Below are 19,710 nucleotides of genomic sequence, written 5' to 3' on the forward strand. Positions count from 1 at the left end.
AAAACAAAAAAAAAAAAAAAAAAAAAGTTAGGAAAAAACAACGGGGTTAAATTGGAGTTAAATCTTAGCCTGAGCAGTGCTTGGGTCTGGGTACCCTGTTGCACACAGGCTGCATGGTGTGGGGGTCTTCTGTGCGACTTGTGGTCAGCTCACTGCTCCAGCCAAGCCTGATGCTCTTCTATCTCCCTGGGCTGATGCCGGCTGCACAACCACTGGGTTGTTCCAGTGAGATCATTCATTGCCCTCCAGCCTTTAAGAGTTTTGTGATGAACCCCAGCAAGAATGAGAAACATCATTACCACTTTGAGAACCGAGTACCTGGAGAGCTGATGCATTGAGGGTCCATTCCATGCTCTAGGCCAGTGATGGTGAACCTTTCAGAACTTACAATGATAACAAATAGCTGTCTGTGGGACACGTGCCATAGTTCACCGCCACTGCTTGTAGGGACCTGATGAGCACATTCCTTTCTGATTCCTGGGCAAGGAAAAGTAGGTGAGAGCAGCTCTCGAGAGCTGCACAGGGTAGCAATGAGCATGGCTATGCAGCCTGACCGAGTTCCAAGCCAAGCTGGACTGGCTTTACTTAAAAAAAAATTTAAAAAAGCTAGCGTCTCCTCATGTGCTTTGAGTTTACTGATGAGAACGATATGTTGTGGGCAGTGAGCCCCTGGCCGCTTTCCACAGCATTTGTTCTTAGGTGGAGGTAAGAGGCCCTGAAAGGGGAAGGGAGGGGAGATGGCCACCGTGGCACGTAGGCAGGGGCTGGGGTCAGTATAGCACAGGGGCTCTGGACATCTGAGATACATTCAGTGGGAAAGCAGGGTGAGGGGCTGGTATGCCGGGGTAGACGGAGCCTTCTGACTGTGGGTTTCTGGGGTGACGCTAGGAATCTGACTTTGTCTTGGCCCTTTCTGCTGCCCACTGCACCCGAGTTGTGAGCTACACTGTCTGTGCCTGGGGTCACTGTGGCCTGCTGCTGTCGCTGAAACCCCATGGGGTGAGGGATGGCTCTCCCCACACGACTGTCCTTTCTGTGAGGCTATTTGGAGGGATGGGTATTTTCAGAAATTAGTGTCTCCGCATGAATTTTCAGAGGTGCAGATAAGATATTCACTTAGTGATAAAGGTTGGGTAGAATTTTTGCTTTCAAAACGAGTGATGATACTGGTGCCTATGTAATTACTTCTATTGAACAACCTTCATAGTAAGACAAAATTAATGCTGGGACTTCTAGGGAAATACTTTTATGATTTAAGAGATTACAAAGTTTAGATCATTTAGTGGTATTTTCAAGAAAACAAAGTTTAGATCATTTAGTGGTATTTTCAAGAAAACAATCTGATGAGGTGGATGTGATATGAAATACTATTTGGTTTATTTTCATCTTTTTGAGAAATGACTCTTTTCTTTCACTTTTAGAGATTAAGGATTTTTAATGAATCCCTGGAAACTTATAGAACAGGTGCTAGAAGTTAGGTAACAAGTTTTGTTCAGTAAACAATCTTCAAAGGCCCCCTGCAGATGCACACGAACATGTGTGGTCCCACAGGTGCTCCCCTTGGGAGACCCACACAGTGCCCTCCAAAGCTCTGGGTCGGTGCAGGAGGAGGAGGAGGGTATATCCTACTGCATACTGTTACTTGGGAATATGTTATGAATCTTTAAAAGCAATATAAAACACTTGAAAGCTGTTATAAATTATGAGTAATTATCCTGATGTGGAATTATGAGTAATATTCTTACATTTTTTGGTTTTGGCCTTAAAAAAAACTTTTTACAAAGAGCATACTAACAAGTACAAAAGTCCTATTAAAATCATGCAAGATTTTAAATGGAAAATGTCAAACACGTTCCAAAGAGATGAGGACAAGGCAGAGCTGGTAGACTGCAACCTCCGGGCCAGGCTTGGCCTGTGACCTGTTTTTGCAAAGCTCAGGACAGTTTTACATTTTTCAAATGGTGAGGGACTACAAAAGAACGTGAAGTTCAGATTTCAGCATCCAGTTAGCTGGGAATGCAGCTGAGTGGCTCATGTCCACAGGTGGAGATGGCCTGTGGCTGCACTGTGCGTTTCCATGAGGAGACTGAATTGCAAACACTTGTCTACCCTTCTGCAGAACAAGTGTGTGGATCCCAGTACATACCTATACTTTCAACTCGTCAGCTCCTCATCTGTCTTGTTTGAATTATGCTGAAGTAAATCCCAGACAACTGTAATTTTGTTATGTTGCTTAAATTAAAAACACTCAAAACACCAAGAAGATATAACAAGTAGACACGTACTGAGCACTGGAGCTTACAAGGTGCAAAGGAGACAGAGACAGGTCTGAAGGGTAGGAAAGCCCTATATGAGGGGACCCCAGCGTCCTCCTCAGAAGTGAGCAAAGAGGTCAGGAAGTCCCTGTGACCCCCACACTGTGTAAGGCGACACTAGTGTCTCCCTCAGCAGTAGGCACAGAGGTCCGCTGAAGGCCCTGTGAACACAGGGATGCAGTGCTGGCCAATCTGGTGTTAGGCTGAGCCTCCTCACACTTTCTTCACACCCATGCAAACCTCGTGGCCTTCATGTGGATACCAGATTGGGTAGGAAGTCTGGGGGCAGCAAGTGGAGTCAGGCATGTGTCACCCGTGGTGACAACAACCTGTGTGATCTGCTCAGGTCACACCCTTCTTGGAGGTAACTGAGTTCACCACCCACTTACCTGCTGTTAGGCCTTTACAAAAAAAAGGATAAAGTTTAATCCAGGTATCTCTAGGAAAAACAGCCTCATCCTATTAAAGGCAATCATATGGAGGAACTTCCCACGAGGGGAAAAGCAAATAAACACACAGGAAGTGAGGTGTCAATGCTTGGTGATTTCTACAAATGTTAAAGAAGAATGAACAAGAAGACTTCAAAAACTCCTGCCATCAAGAAAAAGAAGAAGAAAAAAAAAGCCAGGTGTGGTAGCACACGTCTGTAATTTGAGGCTGAGGCAGGAGGATCCCAAGTTCAAGCTCAGCCTGGGCAATTTAGCAAGTTAACAAGACTATCTCAAAATAAAAAATAAAAAGGGCTAGGTAAGTGACTCAGTATAAAAGTACTGGGTCAATCCCAGTACTGAAACAAGTAAGCAGGAGGGAACACCTTCCCAGTTTATTCTGTAAGGCTGTTTTTGCCCAGACATCAAAACCAAAGATATCACAAGAGAATGATATAATAGACCAACATGGCAAGTAGGACTCAAGTCCACGAACACGTGGCTGGTGCAGCACAACAACAATAGATCAACACAGTAGTACCACACCTGAAAGGCCAAAAGCCTTCTCAGCAAAGGCAGAAAAAGCATTTGCCAAAAATCCATCAGCCTTCATGATTAAAACAAACTAGGAACTGGAGGAAACTTCCTGAGCTCGATGTACAGTACTTTTTTTTCCTGTTAAGTTTATTGGTACATTTCAAGAAAACAATAGTTACATTTATCATTGGGATCTTGTACCTTTACATGATGCCTTGATTCTTATTTTTTACCCATACCCCTGCCATCCCTTCACCCCCTTTATCCTTCCCTATTTACAAAGACTTTTCCATTTTTTTTTCATATTTATGAAAACCCACACTGATATCATACTTGAGATATCATACCTGAGAACTTTTTAAGATCAGGAAGACAAGGAGACAGTTCTTGCTATGTCTACTCAGCATGGTGTCGAAGAATCTAGTCAGCAGTTAGGCAAGAGAAAGAGCCAGGTGCGGTGGCACACATCTATAATTCCAGCACTTGGGAGGCTGAGGCAGGAGGATTTCCTGGAGTTTGAAGCTAGCCTGGGCTATATACCAAGTTCAAGGCCAGTCCAAACTACATAGGGAGACCTGGTCTCAAAAGACCAAAAACAACCACAAATCAAAGAGAAAAACAAGGTATCCAGTTGGACAGCAGTAAATAAAATCATGTCTGTTTGCAGATGACATGATTTTGTGTATAGCAAATCCTAAGGATTGTACAGAAATATTTAGCAAGATTACAGGATACAAGATTAAAATACCTTAAGCTTATGTAAGTTTGATTCTAAAAGCATTTTAGGCAAAAATTATGCAGTCAGGCTGTTAAACATGGTTGTGAAGCAGACCAGTTTATGTGTAAGACCTGAACAGTCTTGAGTACACACAGAAGGCAGACAGCATGCTGTTAGGCTCACCCTGCCTGCTGTAGAGAGCCAGACACTTGGCCCTTTCTGTCTCACATGTATTCATAATTAGGTGTGAAATGAATCTTTCTGAATCTTAAAATTGGCAAAGGGAAGTTGCAACTGGGTGTCGACACAGACATCAGCTGTAAGTAGACCCTTCTGGCCATGGGCTCTTGGGGTCCTGAATGCTCACTTCACTGCACATACAAGTCATGGGTGAGTCTATCCAGTGGGGGTGGAACCTCCTTTTTGAGGCCCTCTAACAGAACCTGTGTTCTCAAGTACCCTTCAAATGCATCTGTAGGCAACCATCACCTCAGCACTGCCTTCCTTATCTCTGCCTTCCTTGTCTCTGCCCTCTGACTCTTCAGCCTCCTGCCAGTGACATGGGCGAGTGGTGCCTGCTGTGTCCTCTGCTCTCCTGTGGGGCTGTACCAGTGCACACTGCAGGTAGGGGTCACTCCCCCAACCCTGTGCGCACAGAGAGGAGTGGCTGGGTCCTCCCTACACACTCAGTATGGCTTTTTTGATTCCACATATTAAGAAAAATGTAGTACTTGTCCGAGTCTGGCTTATTTTAACAGGACAATCTCCCCTTTCATTTTCCTGCAAAAGACAGTTTCATTCTTCACAGATGAACAGTATTCCATTGTGTGTGTGTGTGTGTGTGTGTGTGTGTGTATATATATATATATACACACACCATATTTCCTTGACGCATTCATCCATTAATGGGCACCTAGGCAGGCACATGTCTTTGCTGTTGTGAGTTGTGCTGCACTAAATATGGATATGCAGGTATCCTCATAGCATGCTGATTTTAATTCCTTCAGTTATATTCCAACGAGGGTATAGCTGGGTCACTTGGCAGCTCTATTTTTAGTTTTCTGAAGTGCCTCCCTACTGATTTCCATAGTAGCTGTACTAATTTATATTCCCACCAGCCGCACAGAAGTGTGCCTTTCTCTCTGCATCCTTGCCAGCATTTATTGTTCTTGATTGTATTCTTGATGACAGCCATGAGATGGAATCTTAATGTAGTTTTGATTTATGTTTCCCTAACAGCTAAAAGTGTTTTCCCTAATGGCTAAGGGGTTTAGTGTGGTTATTTTTATGAGAGGAATTGTTCAATTTATACAATTTAAATGTGGATATGTGTGATTCCACAGCACAAATAGCATCATAACAGTTACGAGGTCATGACCCAATGGTGAAAAGAACTGTAACTTGAAGAGGTTAATATCCTTTTAAGAAGCAATGAATATGAAGGAGACAACATACCAGAAGACGGGCAAAGAGCACACAGAAAACACAAGTAGCCAACAAATACACATATGAAACGTCCTACCTTGCAATATATACGTGTGCAGAGGAAATGCCCCACCTCCTAAGAAAAATAAGCCTTCAGTTATTGAAAAAGCACCAACATGCTGTATACATGTTCAGTATAAAGGAGGGGATGAAATCCAGAATATTTTTTGATCCACATTTACAAACAGGCAGACTTACAAATTTGAATATGTTTAGAAGAAAAGTTTTAGGAAATCCAACCCACTCAAAGATGAAGAATACCATGAAACGTGTATTCACGCTGCAGAAAATGGACACACAATATTCTTCCTTTCAGAAAGGCTGACAATCTAGAAATGCACACTGGAAGCCATAATAGATGTGAGCTATCACTGTGGTGCCACAGAACGGGTGTGCAATGGTGCCTCTCAGTCACCAATATTCACAACACGTCAGATGTGGATCCACCATCCTGTGAGCTGCAGCCTATGAAAACTGTTTCCAAGTCACATGTAAGCTGCAGGAAGACAATCCTGGTTGTAAATCAGCAGACAGGATGTTTATGGTTTCTGAGGAACTTACTCCAGGATTCACACAGAAGCCTGGGCGTCTGTGCTGCACACGAGGGAAGTTGTAATTCTTAGGCACTGGTGTCTGTTAGTACGAAAGCTGGGGATGAAAATCCAGGGTCTTTTTTGATTTACATTTACAAACTGGCAAACTTAAAAATTCTAATATGTTTAGAAGGTTTTAAAACAATATGTTAGGCAACCTAATCCATTCCAAGATGAAGTATTCCGTGAAAAATATTTACAGTACAAATGCTGAGGGGCAATTTCTCATTTTTAGCAAGCACAAGTTATCTTTGCATGGTGAAATTATGGGTGATTTTAATTTTTTGGTATACCTTTATTTTCAAGACTTTCTAAAGTGGACATGCATTATTTAAAAATTAAGACAATCTTTTGAAGGCTTAAATGATATCAAAACCAATACCAATTTTCTCAGTGAGATGCGAGACATGCTAAGCAGAATCAACAGACAGACGTGGTTTGTTACTTGCCTCTGGAAGCAGCCTGTACCCAAGTCTGGGGCGGGCCTCACTGGGCTGTCCCGCCCCTCCTCAGCAGAGGCTCCATCTGGGAGTTGGTCTTGGCCGTAGGGGTGCCCAGCAGCAGAGACCAACAGTTGTCAGCTACAGACAGTTGTCACAGTTCACAGCCCAGGGAGTTAACACCAAGGTGAAAACACCCAGTTCTTCCTGAGGTGCACCTTGCTCCCGAGGAGGACTCATATGGGTATAGCCACTGCAGTTGTGAAATCACATTTTGAGAAAAATAAATATTCTGCCCAATGTATTTACAAGGATCACTTGTTCTATTTTGTACCCCCATTACTATAAGATGGAAAACTGTAATTTGACAACTATGAAGCATATTCTTGGTTGGCTGCGTCAGTTCCAACACAGAATGTAGGGCTGAAAATCCAAAATCTCTTATCTGTATTTGCAAATATATAAAATTACAAATTTTAATGTGCTTAGAAGATAAGATTTAAAGAAAGAAACAGAAATGATTTGCTTGGGTTTCCTGACTCCTTCAGAGATGGAAATGTACAACAGCGCCTTCCTCCTACAGGGCAGATGAGGGGCAGTTTCTCACGTTCTGTCAGGAAGTGAGGGCCTCACAGACTCCACTGTAGCTTTTGGTCCCAGGAAACATCTATTACCAGCTACCACACAGAAAGCACAATGTGCAGCAGGGGTGAGGACTGTCCTTAAAACTTGAAAAGATCAATGAAGTGTTGTGGAGACACGGGAGTGAAGCAGCTGTCTGGGTCAGCTGCAGTACAAGGGTGTCCGGAGTCCTGCAGGGAGGAGAACACAGGTCAGGAGACATGGTCACTATCCCTGCCAGCCATTTCCAGAAAGAAGTCACAGCGTTTGGTCAAGGGAGTCCAGCCAGAAGAATCATTACAACACAGTGGCCCCAGCACTGTCTCAGTGAAGCTGGGGATTCCTACTCAGGTGGAGGAGACTGCTGTCCCTCTGGCCCCAATGGCCTCTGCTCACCTGAGCTCCTGCCACACAGGGCCGATCAGAACCAGGACCACTGCCCACAGCAGGGGTGAGGGGTCTGGCATTACTCAGAGCTGAAGAACCAGAAAAACAAAAAAACTGAATCTGTCACCGTCCCCAGAGGCCATGTAGGCCTAGGGGGCTATGCTGAGCTGGGTATGTCCTTTGAGTGAGCTTTCGGGACAGACGGGTCTACAGTCATGGTTGAGTCTCCAGGCAGGGAAAAAGGCATGCAATACAGCTGTGTGCACAGGGACACTGAAGTACCTTGAATAACCATGCGAGGTGGTAGTCCTGAGATGGTGCAGAAAAGAACCAGCAAGCAGTAAGTACAGCAAAGGGAGGAAAGGAGAAATCAGGTTAGAAAGAGTAGGAAATAGCATTTAGGTTTGATGCATATTCTTTATGAAAGTAACTAAAAACGTCAGGTAATTAAATTTGGACAATAAAAAATATGCAAAATAAGACAAGGCACCATCAAGACACCCTGTTTTGGGACAAAGAGAAAAACCTCAGTGGCCACCTTTCCTTCTAGTCTCTCAAATGGACAAATCATGGGGACACAGTGCTGAAAAATCTTCAGAAATGTTCATGGACAGAACAGGAGGAAGTGCTCGTTTTTCCACATCGACTTCACACTGAAAACAGTGCAGCAGTTGTTCAGCGAATGCCCCAGTGCCCTGTGGTCAAGGCTCTGCTTGTCCCTGACACTGCTTCTCAGGGAGAACGGCAAGGGTTTCCTCTCCTACTTCTGCTTATGTGGAGATGGCTCACCAGAGACCAGGGACTAACTGGGTGGGGTCTGGGGTTCTGGCCACAACTTTGCTGGTGTTCAGCCCTTACTTTATGGCAAATCATATGACGAGAAAAGAAGGTGACACAGAAATGCTGAATTCCCGTCCTGGCTTCCTGAGCCTTGCAAGAATACAGGGCTGGCTGGGGTTCCGTGTATTTGGGGGAAAGGGGAGGGGCAGGTGTAGAAACACTCACATGTAACTCTGCCCTCCCTTCTCACCACCCAGTGACCCGGAGGTGGCCACTGAGGTGGGTCTTAAAGGCAAGGAGAAAAGTCCTAAGCACCACTCACTCTTCAAAACAGTGGACTCAGAACAGATAGAAATCCCACTTAGAGCCACATGAGGGGCCTCTGCAGGGAGCAGGAAAGGGCATGGGTCAGGCCTCATGTCCACCATGTGGAGCTGGCTCTCAATCCTGGCTGAGACCACTAAGGGTTAGTTGCCCATCCTTCTTAATAAGTCTGAGTTGACTTATGTTCCTCAGTTCACATGCTGAAGAAATGAGAAACAGCAACACCCATTTCCTGGGCAGGCACACGTCTGTTCCAGAGTGGGGTGGGTGGGGGCCTACACATGGCCATACCTGAGATATCTAGAGCTGTCTGTGCTGGGCAGGAGGGGGTGCTGATGGCTTGGGCAGCTAAGGCAGGCAAGGCATTCCCTTTTTACACTTCAAGTGTGGTTCAGAGGCAGAAATATGACCATCACTGGTCCTCTGGAAGGATGTCTGGTGGGAGAAGCTGAGCTGAGGGGTTCCTGGACCACACTAGCAGAGCATGTCATCACTCCTGTCTAGACTGGAAGACTAGGCCTCTCTGCTAGGAAGGATTCATTATGAGTTTCCACAGCATGATTATGTGCAGCAAGATGGGAATTTATAGGCTAATTCTTCTGGAGAGCTATAACTCATCTCTCAGTTTAATAATAATACTAAAAAAACCTTACATATTTCAGCAAACAAGCAACATGTTCTTGTATTGCCTAACAGCACACACACTACAAAGAAACTATGTGTGTCTATTAGCCAACAGGAGAGCCTGAATACACTCAGGCACTGATTTGGGAAAAATACAATCATATAAAACCGAGAGCCTTCTGTCCAGTGGATGTGTCTTCCCCCCACAGAAGCATCATGACTTTAATATTTTCATAGTATAAAACAGTCCACTCAGGAGAAAGTAAAAGTGACAGGTGTCATCTACAGGAGACAGAACAGAGAAGACAGTGTATTGGTTCTGGATGGACCAGGCCAAGTCAGGTGCCAATGCAGGTGAGGGCACAGAGGAAGATAATCCTCATGCCTGATGTCACCCAAGGCTGAGGAAGACTCTGGGTCCAGGATGGTCCCTGCCTTTGAGAGATAGTATCCTGCCATTTTTCATTCTGGCAGAGGGAGTCACACCAAGATATAAAACAGAAACTCAGAAATAGCAAAGCTCATCAGTTATTTTTGCTGGAGGCATCAGCAACTGTTCATAATGCTGCTTACATGTGATAGAGTAAAGAGAACCAACCCTATTAAAATACAAGAAAAACTCAACATCTTTAGGTTCTCGGCTCAGCTGTGGATCATAATAATTATAATAAGGCTATTCTATCATAAAAAGTTCAAAATGAAAAAAATTAAAAGCAGTTGCCTCTTTTCCAATATCTAGAGCTCACTTTGTGCCCTGACTTCATTTAGAAAAATGTAAAGCAAAGGAAACAATCAAAGCAGGTGATGGTGTCTACCAGCAAAAAACCCACCTCCCTAAACTCAGAAGCCCCATTTCTTGTCTATCTGGGTTCAGCTGGGAGCGGTGCCTCCTCAGGACAGCCTGGGTAGTGGGGTCAGGGCTGGTTGCTCACCCCAGGTACCATCATTTTAAAGGTTTTCCCCAGTAAAATCTCCCACTAAACATATTCAAACACCAGGCAAACCATGTAAATGCATTCCAATGACAATGTTGACCCATTAAAGAAATACAGTGTACCAAAGCAGCAGTCCACAGGGCCCACTTCTGACCATGGAAAGCATGTTGTCACCAGAGGCAAAATGAGAGTAGCGGGATTTAAAACACAGCGAAAAGCCAGCGGGTGAAGGATTCCCTGTTTACTCTATGGATATGCAAACTGCTGGAGTTGATGTTTCTAGTCTTAGGTTTTGATCAACTAAATGAGAACAGCACAGGTTTATTTTGAAGCCTGTATATCTCAATGGCCCCCTTGCACTAAGTACTTGCTTTGGGAACTGAGGCATATCCTCGCCTCTTTAGACAGTGGGCTTGTCTTCAAGACAGGACACAACAGGCCAGATGCGGATGGGCTGTCAGGCCTCCTTGCTCCCACGGACATTAGTGCCTGCTACATGCTAATGTCCGTGAAAGGGAGATGGTGTCCCTGTGGGGAGAAATGCCTCTTGCATTTCTGCTTTCAGTACTGCTGACTCAAGACACAAGGTGCACACGTTATAGACACAATTCCCACCTCCAAAATATGGGGAAATATATCTCATTAGCTTTTTCATCACAATATTTCTACGTTTTCTTACCTTTCCACTTAAAATACAAGTGAATGGTTTCTTTCACCCAACTCCAACTTTCAAATTTCAAGAGTACATTTTAAATTATTACCTTCCAAAAAAGAATGCTGCAGTGACGACAAAAATGTAAGGTATCTCCATACTGTTCTTTAGTTGGATAATATTTCTGAAGTGCAAAGTACATCAGCTTCCATTCAATATGACCATTTTCTGAAAGGATCAAATGTCTACAAAACTAAAGAAACAAAGTTCTGTTCAGAACCTGATTTTCAAAATATAACATTAGGTGCAAAACTGTTTTTAAAAGGCAGTATAGTACATAAAACATTAAACTATTCTAAATGAAGCTTATTTGGATTAAGTCAATAAAGGACAAGTTAAATAAATCACAGTGTACTTGTATGATACCAAATAGCTGTGAGACAGATCTGAAGACTTGGCTCAGGAATGATGCCATGACATATAGAGTTAAAGTAGGCAGCTTGGTCACGTATATGGTAAGAGACTTACAAATAACACAACCCACTATGAAATGGGCTATGGGATTGAAAAGATGTCCCCAGGAAGACACGGATGTGGCCAGTGGTCTTGGGCAGAGGTCCCCACCCCCCACTATTAAGGAAGGGGAACACAACACCACTTTACCCATGAGGACAGCTGTGAACAGAAAGTCAGACACAGTGCTGGGGGTTTGGGGGCTGGGCAGTTTGAGCAGAGCCGCAGGGTGGAAAGTAGTCTGGCAGTTCCCCAAAGGTAAATGGGCCATGGTCTGACCAGCAACTCCACTCCTGGGAACACGTCCCACACGGGCTTGCAGAGAAATACACACGGTAGTAGTATTCCTGAAAGCCACAAGTGGAGGCAAGCCAGATGCCCACCAGCCGAAGAAAGGGTACACAAGATGTGGTGTGTCCAGACCAGGATATTATAGCCTCGAAAGGGATGAAGATCCAGTTCATAACATCATGTGGAGCCTAGAGGACACTGATAAGGGAAAGGAGCCAGTTGTGAGAGGACAAATAGTGTATATTCCACTTAAGCCAAAACACCAAATGGACATCTCCAGAGAGAAAGCAGATGTGGGTGGCCCTCAGCTGGGGGAGGTGGGGCCACAGCCACAGAAGGAGGTTCCTTCTCAGGGTGATGGCAACATCCTGAAAGCAGCTACAGTGACCGCTGTCAAGTATCGTGAAGGCCTACATCAGCGGTGTGACGGCTGCTAGGCCATCATCACTCAGCCGTTTGTGGTTCATCTAAAACTACTGCTGCCATGAGCACGTTTTGCTTTACAAAATCGAGAACCATCACTTGTAGAACACCCTCAACCTGGTAGGAAAGGGAGTCATGGCTTTCGAAGACTTGGACAGTAGAATGGAGTCCATGAGGAAATCCTGTTCCTAATAAAATCTGAGGAAGAGCCTGAAAAGTAAAGGGAAGCATTACATGTCGGGCTCTCTCAATCTCTATGTCTTCCAGGCACTGCTGACAAAAGCAGCTCTGCATTCTCATTCCCTTTGTGCTGATTCTGTGTCCACCCTCCTGATGCCCTCCTCTTAGAAAGCCACCTGGTAAGCTTTCTGCACTCAAGCCCTACACCTACCTAGGTGCTTGAGTTGAGCCTGCCTGGTCAGTGGGCCCTTCCAGCACCACTCAGGATGATGGTGCTGAGCTCCTTCTTCCCACCATTTGGTTTTCACAAGAATGCTTCCCAACTTTGTTATTTTCAAGGAGTGAGCTTCTAACATGCTTGTCTTTTTTCAGGGATCTACTGTTACTCAGCAGCCTCTGAAGAATAGATATTTATCTTTTGGATGCTGTATTTTCATAGTTAGTCAAGAAAAAGTATAGTACAAACAAGATGAGCCTTAGGTGTTAACTGCAAAATAACCTGACTTTTTATGGGACCTGAAGTACTAGTGTAGAACAGACAACTCCATTAAAATGTCCTTCAAGGAATTACAAGGACTTCACCATAGTTTGAGGCCTGGAGGTCTAAATGCTAGTCTGGCACAGCTGGTGCTCTCGCTCCTCTCCCTGCAAGCGTCTGTGTTCAGGGGCGGGAGGTCTCAGAGTGACTGTATGACACATAGGCCCACCCCAGGCGTACCTCCCTCAACTAGCTGCTCCCTCATTTCCAATGCTGACTTAGAATTCAACCTTCCTGTTCAGACATGAAGACAGTTTCTTTTCCCCAGCAGGCCCTCCTAGACGTTCCTGAGCCCTGTCCTCTGCGGTCACTCCTGCACCTGCTCTGGTTCCTACCAGGTGTCTTCCTAGGATTCTGCCAGGTCCCTTCTGCATCCTCTGCCCTAACCCACTGAGGTCTTCCCTGCCCACCACTCTCTCTTTCTAAGACATCCTGTAAAGGGTCCACTGCACCATGCCAATCTGTTTACGCAAGAACAGAGGTCTTTGAAAGCTGTGGTACGTTCTACATGCCATTCTGGCTTTACTGAGAGCACGGGACAAGGATCCCCAGAGGCTCAGCCACTGCCCAGTGCCTCTCTAGCTCAGGCCTGCTTTGCTGAGAGCTGTCCTGCCCTATGAGAGTGCACAGTTTCATCCTGTGTCCCCATGGCCCTTGCTCCACCTCACACAGACCCATATCTGGCACTCTGCATGTGTGCTGGGCAAGGGTCAGCAGAGCCAGAGTAGGGCTTCCCTGTAGACGAAGAACAGCGGAGTCCACTGGCTGCACTTCAGCAGGTCCATAAACTCCCAAGGATTCAAGAGGGAGGGAATGGAATCAAGGCTCCTGGAGCTGCAGAACTTCTACAGGACATAAAACCTGGTGACAGGCAGATGCAGGGGAATCTGGGGACCTTGTCACCAACAGGTGGGACAGAGAACATGGCTCAAGCTGCACTGTTTGGTTCTGCGGTATTTTCCGAATCATATTCTCTTTGAATATGAAAAATAAACCTCATTACTGATAGAAGAGAGACCATAGCAATCTCCATGCCTTCTGATCGCACAGTGGACCCAACTGGCCTAACACACTTACCTGCTGCTCGGCAAAGTGGTACTGACACAGCTTCTTCCACAGCTGCCTGTCCTCACTGAGCACATATAAGGTGGGTGTCACCTGGCCCAGAGTGACTATGTCCCACCCATCTGAGAAGCGGTACAGGATGTTGTTCAGCATATGCAGGGGCAGGTCACTGAGGGTGAGGCCACTGTTCACGTGCTGAAGGAAAGAGGGTAGCTTTGTTCACTTTGTTCACACAGAAACAGAATGGCTGAACTGGAATAAATGCTTTGCAACATGGAGATACAGAGACTCTGCCCACTACCCTGGCCTTGCCCCTTCACTGTGTTGTGCCAAGCACCTACCCAGCATACTGGGCATCTCGCATATTCAAGGGGAAGGAAGGCCCTGAATCCTGGTTGTTTCTGTGTCCATACGGAAGGAGGGCATTTTCCATGTCAGTAAATCAGGGAATCATTATTCTTTATAAGTCACATATTCAGATGGCAAATAAATGACCAAAATTTAAGGTATTTCAGGGGCTCTGCAATGGATTCCTTTCATATAGATTGTTGGGGGAGGAGAGAAAGGAAATCATGACCCCACGAGAAGGATAACAGTTTGGAGAATCAGGTGTACACTAAGCCATGCTGTGACTCATACTACGAGGATGTACCTGCAGCTTATTCTTTTTCCTCTTATTATAAGAGGAAGTGAGACAAGGTTTTGGCCAGTGATGTTAACATTTTTCTTGGTACCAGCATCACATAAAATTGATACAATCTGTACCTACTTTTTACCTTGTTCATGGTTTCTAAAAACTATTACACTCTTTTTCTTTTTTTCGGTACCAGGGATTGAACTTGGGACCTTGTGCTTGCGAGGCAGGCGGCACCACTGAGCTAAATTCCCAGCCTATTATACTCTTCTTTTATATGACAAAAGGCATTATCTCTTACAGATATGTGAAGCTTTTGAAACCTTTCTTTATCCTTTCACAAGTATTAATTAAATTATTTTAAATAAGAGCAAAAGACCCCTTAATAGCTATAGTTGTTACTGGAAAGACAGTGGGAATGATGACTGTTCATCCTGTGGATAATAACGTGGTAAACTAATTTACCTTTAAATAAGTGTTTGAGGGTAAAATAACATTCAGTAAATTAAAATAAATGTATTGCCAGTAACTCTCCCTTTATTTAGTTGCTTCTTCCGAGTATTTTTTTTTTTCTCTTCTTGCTTGCTAGGTGATAGTTTTGAGTTTTAGGTCATTAAATTCATACACCAAAGCACTCCTATTCACAATAGTTTGTATAAGTAGATTATAGGGCCAGGGATTTAGCTCAGTTGTCCTGCCACCTGCCTCGCAAGCTCAAGGTCCCGAGTTTGATCCTCAGTACCAAAAAAAAAAAAAAAAAAAAAAAAAAAAAGAAAAAAGAAAAAAAGAAAAGTATAAAATACATAGAAACAAATTTAACAAAGAGTGGGTGGCAGGAATTTAGCTCATTGGTTCCGCTGTCTGCCTCACAAGTGCAAGTTCCTGACTTCGATACCCGATATCAAAAAAAACCAACCCCCCAAAAAACAAATTTAACAAAGGAACTAAATGTTTTCTATAATGAAAATTATAAAACAGATGAAAAAACTGAAGAAGGCACAAAAGAAGAAAAAGAAAGAATTCCCATATTCATGGATTGGAAGAATCATTATTGTTAAAATGTCCATCCAAAACAATCTACAGACTTAATGCAGTTCCTCCCAAAATGCCAATGACATTCTTTGCAGAAAAAACCCTCCTGAAATGTGTATGGAATCACAAGAGTCCTGGGTAGCCATAGTGATCCTGAACAGGAGTACAAAGCCAGAGGTGTCACAAATACCTGACACACAGTGGAGGGTGAGAGTAACTAAATAGGATGCTAATGGCATATAAACAGGCACACATACACCAATGGAAGAGAACAGACAACCCAGAAAGAAATCCACATATTTACAACCAACCCTTGACAAAAGCAGCAAAAACATACATTAGATAAAGGAAAGACTCTTTAATAGTGGTGCTAGGAAAACTGGATAGTCATATGCATAATACTAAAATTAGATCCCTATCTCTCATCATATACAAAGGTCAACTCAAAATGGTTAAGACCTACGTGTAGGACCTGAAATATGAAGCTACTATAAGAAGACAGAGGAGCCAGGAGTGGTGGTGCATGCCTATAATCCCAGTACTCAGCTGAGGCAGGAGGCTTGCCAAAGGTTCGAAGCCACCCTCAGCTACACAGCAAGTTCAAGGCCAGCTTGGACTACACAGTGAGACCCTGTCTAAAAAAAAAAAAAGAGAGAGAAAGATAGGGAACACTTCAAGATAATGGTACAAGATAAGGTTTTCTGGATATGACCTCAAAAGCACAGGCAATAAAACAATCAGTTTATATCAATCTACAAAGATTCCTCAGAACAAAAGAAACAATCAACAGTCACTTCTGTGAAGTCAAAGGCTACAGAATGGGATAAAATATTTTCAAACTATTCATCTGACAAGGAACTTCCAAAATATAAAGAACTCAGTTCTTTGGGATTTCAGCAAAGAAACTCCAAATAATCCAAATAATAATAAGAAAACAGACCAATAAGTATACCAAGAAAAAAAAAAAAAAAGGCTAAACCTCAGTAATCAATGGGGAGGAGGATACAATGAGCTATCTCAACCCAGGTGGAATACCTATTATTCAAAAGACAAAAAATAACAAACACTGGTGAAGATACAGAGAAAAAGGAGCTGCCATACACAGTGGGAAATGTAAATTAGTATAACCATATGGAAAATAGTATGGCAGTGCCTTAAAACACCAAACAACAAAACAAAAAAACCTCAGCAATAGCCATCTAGCAATTCCTCTATTGGGTATATATCTGAAGGAACTGAAATCAGCATGCTGAAAATATATTTGTAATTGCAGGTTTACTGCAGCACTATTAACAATAGCCAGGATTGAAAGAGTCAAACTAGATATGCACTGGCGGATGAATCTACCAGTAAAGAAAGTGTGATACTGTATACAATGGAATAGAATACTGTCACAGAAAGAGTGAATCCCGTCCTTTACAGCACATGGATGGAACTGGAAGACATGGCAAGTGAGAGTGCACACGGAAAGACATCCTATGCTTTCATATATGTGGAAGCTAAACAACTGGGCTCAAAGAAGAATAGAAAAGGGGAAGGAGAAGTGGGAGGAGTAGGAAAAGAAAAGTGGGGAATGGAATCAACATGAGAAAGTGAAAAAATGGAAACAAAGACTTTGTAAATAGGGAAGGGCAGAGGGGTTGAAGGGAGTGCAGAATATGGGGAAAAATAAGAATCAAGATATATTATGTGAAGGTACAAATCTCCAAAGATGAATGTTATTATATTGTATACCTAAAATGTACGAATAAAAGTTTTAAAAAATTGTAAACATCCAAATTAAAAAAAAGAAAAAAAGAAAAAATAGAATCATGGGTCCCAGATTCTAGAAAGGTTGAAGGATGGATAGAGGATGATTAATAATATGGGCATACAGGTGGATAGGAGGAATAATTTGTAAGTCTATAGCAGAGTAGGGTAACTACAGTTGACAACAATTAATTGAATACTTCAAAACAAACAGTAGAGAGGATTTGAATTTTCCCAATACAAAGAAATGATTATGTCTGAACAGATATATGCCAATTACTCTAACATGATGATTACAAATTGCATATATGTACTAAAATGTCACACTGGGCCCTACAAATATATAAAATTATTGTGTCAATTAATAATAAAAATACATTTGTGGAAAGAATTTTTCTTGTGGTACCAGGGATTGAACTCAGGACCTTGTACTTGCAAGGCAGGCACGGTGCCGCTGAGTTAAATCCCCGGCCCTATAAAACGAAATTTTTACCTTAGTCATCTGAAGATTCTGTAGCTGTTGCTGCCAGCCAAGAACAGTTTCCAAGCGGCAAATCCAAATATTGATGTTCCCTACTAGCACCGACTTCCCTACCCCTCTGATAAGGATACAAAGGGTAGAGCTCAGGTCTTGCAGAAGATCTTTGATCAGGCGTGGATTCTGGTGGTCATCAAGAACTAGAATGAACAAAAAGCTGTGTGTTGGCACAGTGAAACACCATTCTGAAAATAATCTAGCATCTCAAACCACGTGTCCACTATAGATGAACAAATAAAAAATGTGTGATCCATCCATACAATGCAATACTGCTCAGCTTTAAAACGAGAGGAAGCCAAGTGTGGTGTAGCACAGTTGTAGTTCCAGCACTTGGAAGGCCAAGACAGCAGGATTACAAGTACAAGGCCTGCCTGGGCTACATAGTGAGTTCAAAGCCAGCCTGAACTACAAAGTGAGACTTTGTCCACCCCAAAAAATAAATAAAAATTTAAAAATACATAAATAAGAAGGAAATTCTGATATATGTTACATATGGATGAACCCTGAAGACAGCCTGAGCCAAGTGAAATAGCCAGTCACAAAATACAAACGTAGTAGAATTTCACTTACATGAAGTACCTAGATTAGTCAAAATCACAGAGACAGAAAATCAAGTGGTGGGTGTCAGTGTGAGGGTGGGAGTAGTGGTGGATCACTGCCCCACGGTACAGTTTCAGCTGGGGGCAATGAAGATGATCTGGAGGTGGACGGAGGCGATGGCTGCCCAGTGCAATTCTGAACTGTACACTTAAAATGGTAAATATTAAAATTTACTACAAAAAACCACTAGGACTTAATTTCACTACAACCCAAAGTGGAAACATTTTTTAGGTATCACAGGCATACTAACATTTTTGAAAACCTTAACATTTCATCTGATGGTAAATTTTCAGTTGGGTCTACAACTCTGCCTTTAAAATCATTAGCATCTACTTTCTTTTGTATTTTTCACAGAAAGTTTTTAAAAAGGCTTGCACATATAGTTACAAATTCCAAAAGTGCACATAAACTAATGGTGTAAAATGTAAAGTTCCCTTCCTTATAGCTACTACAAACCAAAGCAAAGTCATTACATTTCCTTAAAATACTGGTTTATTTGATGCCTAAATCAACGAGCCACAGTCCTGTCAATTATGGAACCAGGGAGTTACACAAACAGTGATTAATTAACCATGAAAAAGAGAAGGTGGCTTTATAGAGTTCTGGAATTCATGATTTTTCATAGTATATCCACGTGTATGAAAAGCAACTTTAAAACAAGAGCAGCACACTGAGCTTTTGGAGCTAAAGGAATGAGCTGCTGTCCTGTTTGACTGTTTGATGTAGTCACAGTATTTGCATTATTATTTTTGGCTCCATTATATACCAGGGAAAGATAAAAAATTTCCTTTCTTTGCACCAAATTTTTTCTTTCCTTCTTTCTTTTTTGGTACTGGGAATCAAACTCAGGACCTTGTGCCTGCAATGCAAGTGTGGACACCACTGAGCTAAATCCCCGGCCTATACCAAATTTCTAATTAAGATTTGGATTATTAAAACTGTCAGTGATCATCTTACCCTTTTGAACAATTTTATCCAAAACGTTGAAGTAATTCTTCTGTGCCACACCACTCAATGAAGTTAACTGGGATTTTGCAATTAGCTGCAGTAGCTTAAAGGAAAGAGAAAAAAGAAACTAAGCGACGTAGATGTTCATTCTGTGTGGAGAGACATACTATGGTGACATGGTGCAGTACAGGTTTCTGCAGCAGCCTGCATCCAGCTACAGGCACCAAAGCCGTAGTCACTGTGGGAGCTGCTCCTCCAGCTTTCCAGCCCCACTCCAGGTCCCTGCTACAAGCCTGAGAGGTAGTGCTCAGCCTCTGTGCACAGCAGCACTCAGCCCCATCCTGCCAATCCTGGAGAGGT

At 43.1% G+C, this 19,710-nt stretch overlaps 1 protein-coding gene across 4 annotated transcripts in view; it reads right to left on the reverse strand.

Annotated features, from left to right (window-relative positions):
- Positions 1-3,837: 3,837 nt before the first annotated feature.
- Fbxo25 (F-box protein 25) overlaps positions 3,838-19,710 on the reverse strand; it is a 45,287-nt gene continuing 29,414 nt past the window's right edge. For 2 of the 4 annotated variants that reach the window (XM_010620350.3, XM_010620351.3), the window contains exons 6-11: positions 19,360-19,453; positions 17,758-17,942; positions 13,862-14,044; positions 10,949-11,092; positions 7,807-7,833; positions 3,838-7,328 (exon numbers count right to left, since the gene is read on the reverse strand). In XM_010620350.3, the coding sequence (XP_010618652.1) occupies positions 7,239-7,328; positions 7,807-7,833; positions 10,949-11,092; positions 13,862-14,044; positions 17,758-17,942; positions 19,360-19,453 (723 nt within the window). In that variant the 3' untranslated portion in view covers positions 3,838-7,238. The remainder of the gene's footprint in view (positions 7,329-7,806; positions 7,834-10,948; positions 11,093-13,861; positions 14,045-17,757; positions 17,943-19,359; positions 19,454-19,710) is intronic. The other 2 variants (XM_010620352.3, XM_010620353.3) reach the window with 1 other exon arrangement.

Source organism: Fukomys damarensis, unplaced genomic scaffold (genome assembly GCF_012274545.1).
Source record: "Fukomys damarensis isolate Sample0158 unplaced genomic scaffold, DMR_v1.0_HiC HiC_scaffold_18, whole genome shotgun sequence".
Lineage (NCBI taxonomy): Eukaryota > Metazoa > Chordata > Mammalia > Rodentia > Bathyergidae > Fukomys > Fukomys damarensis.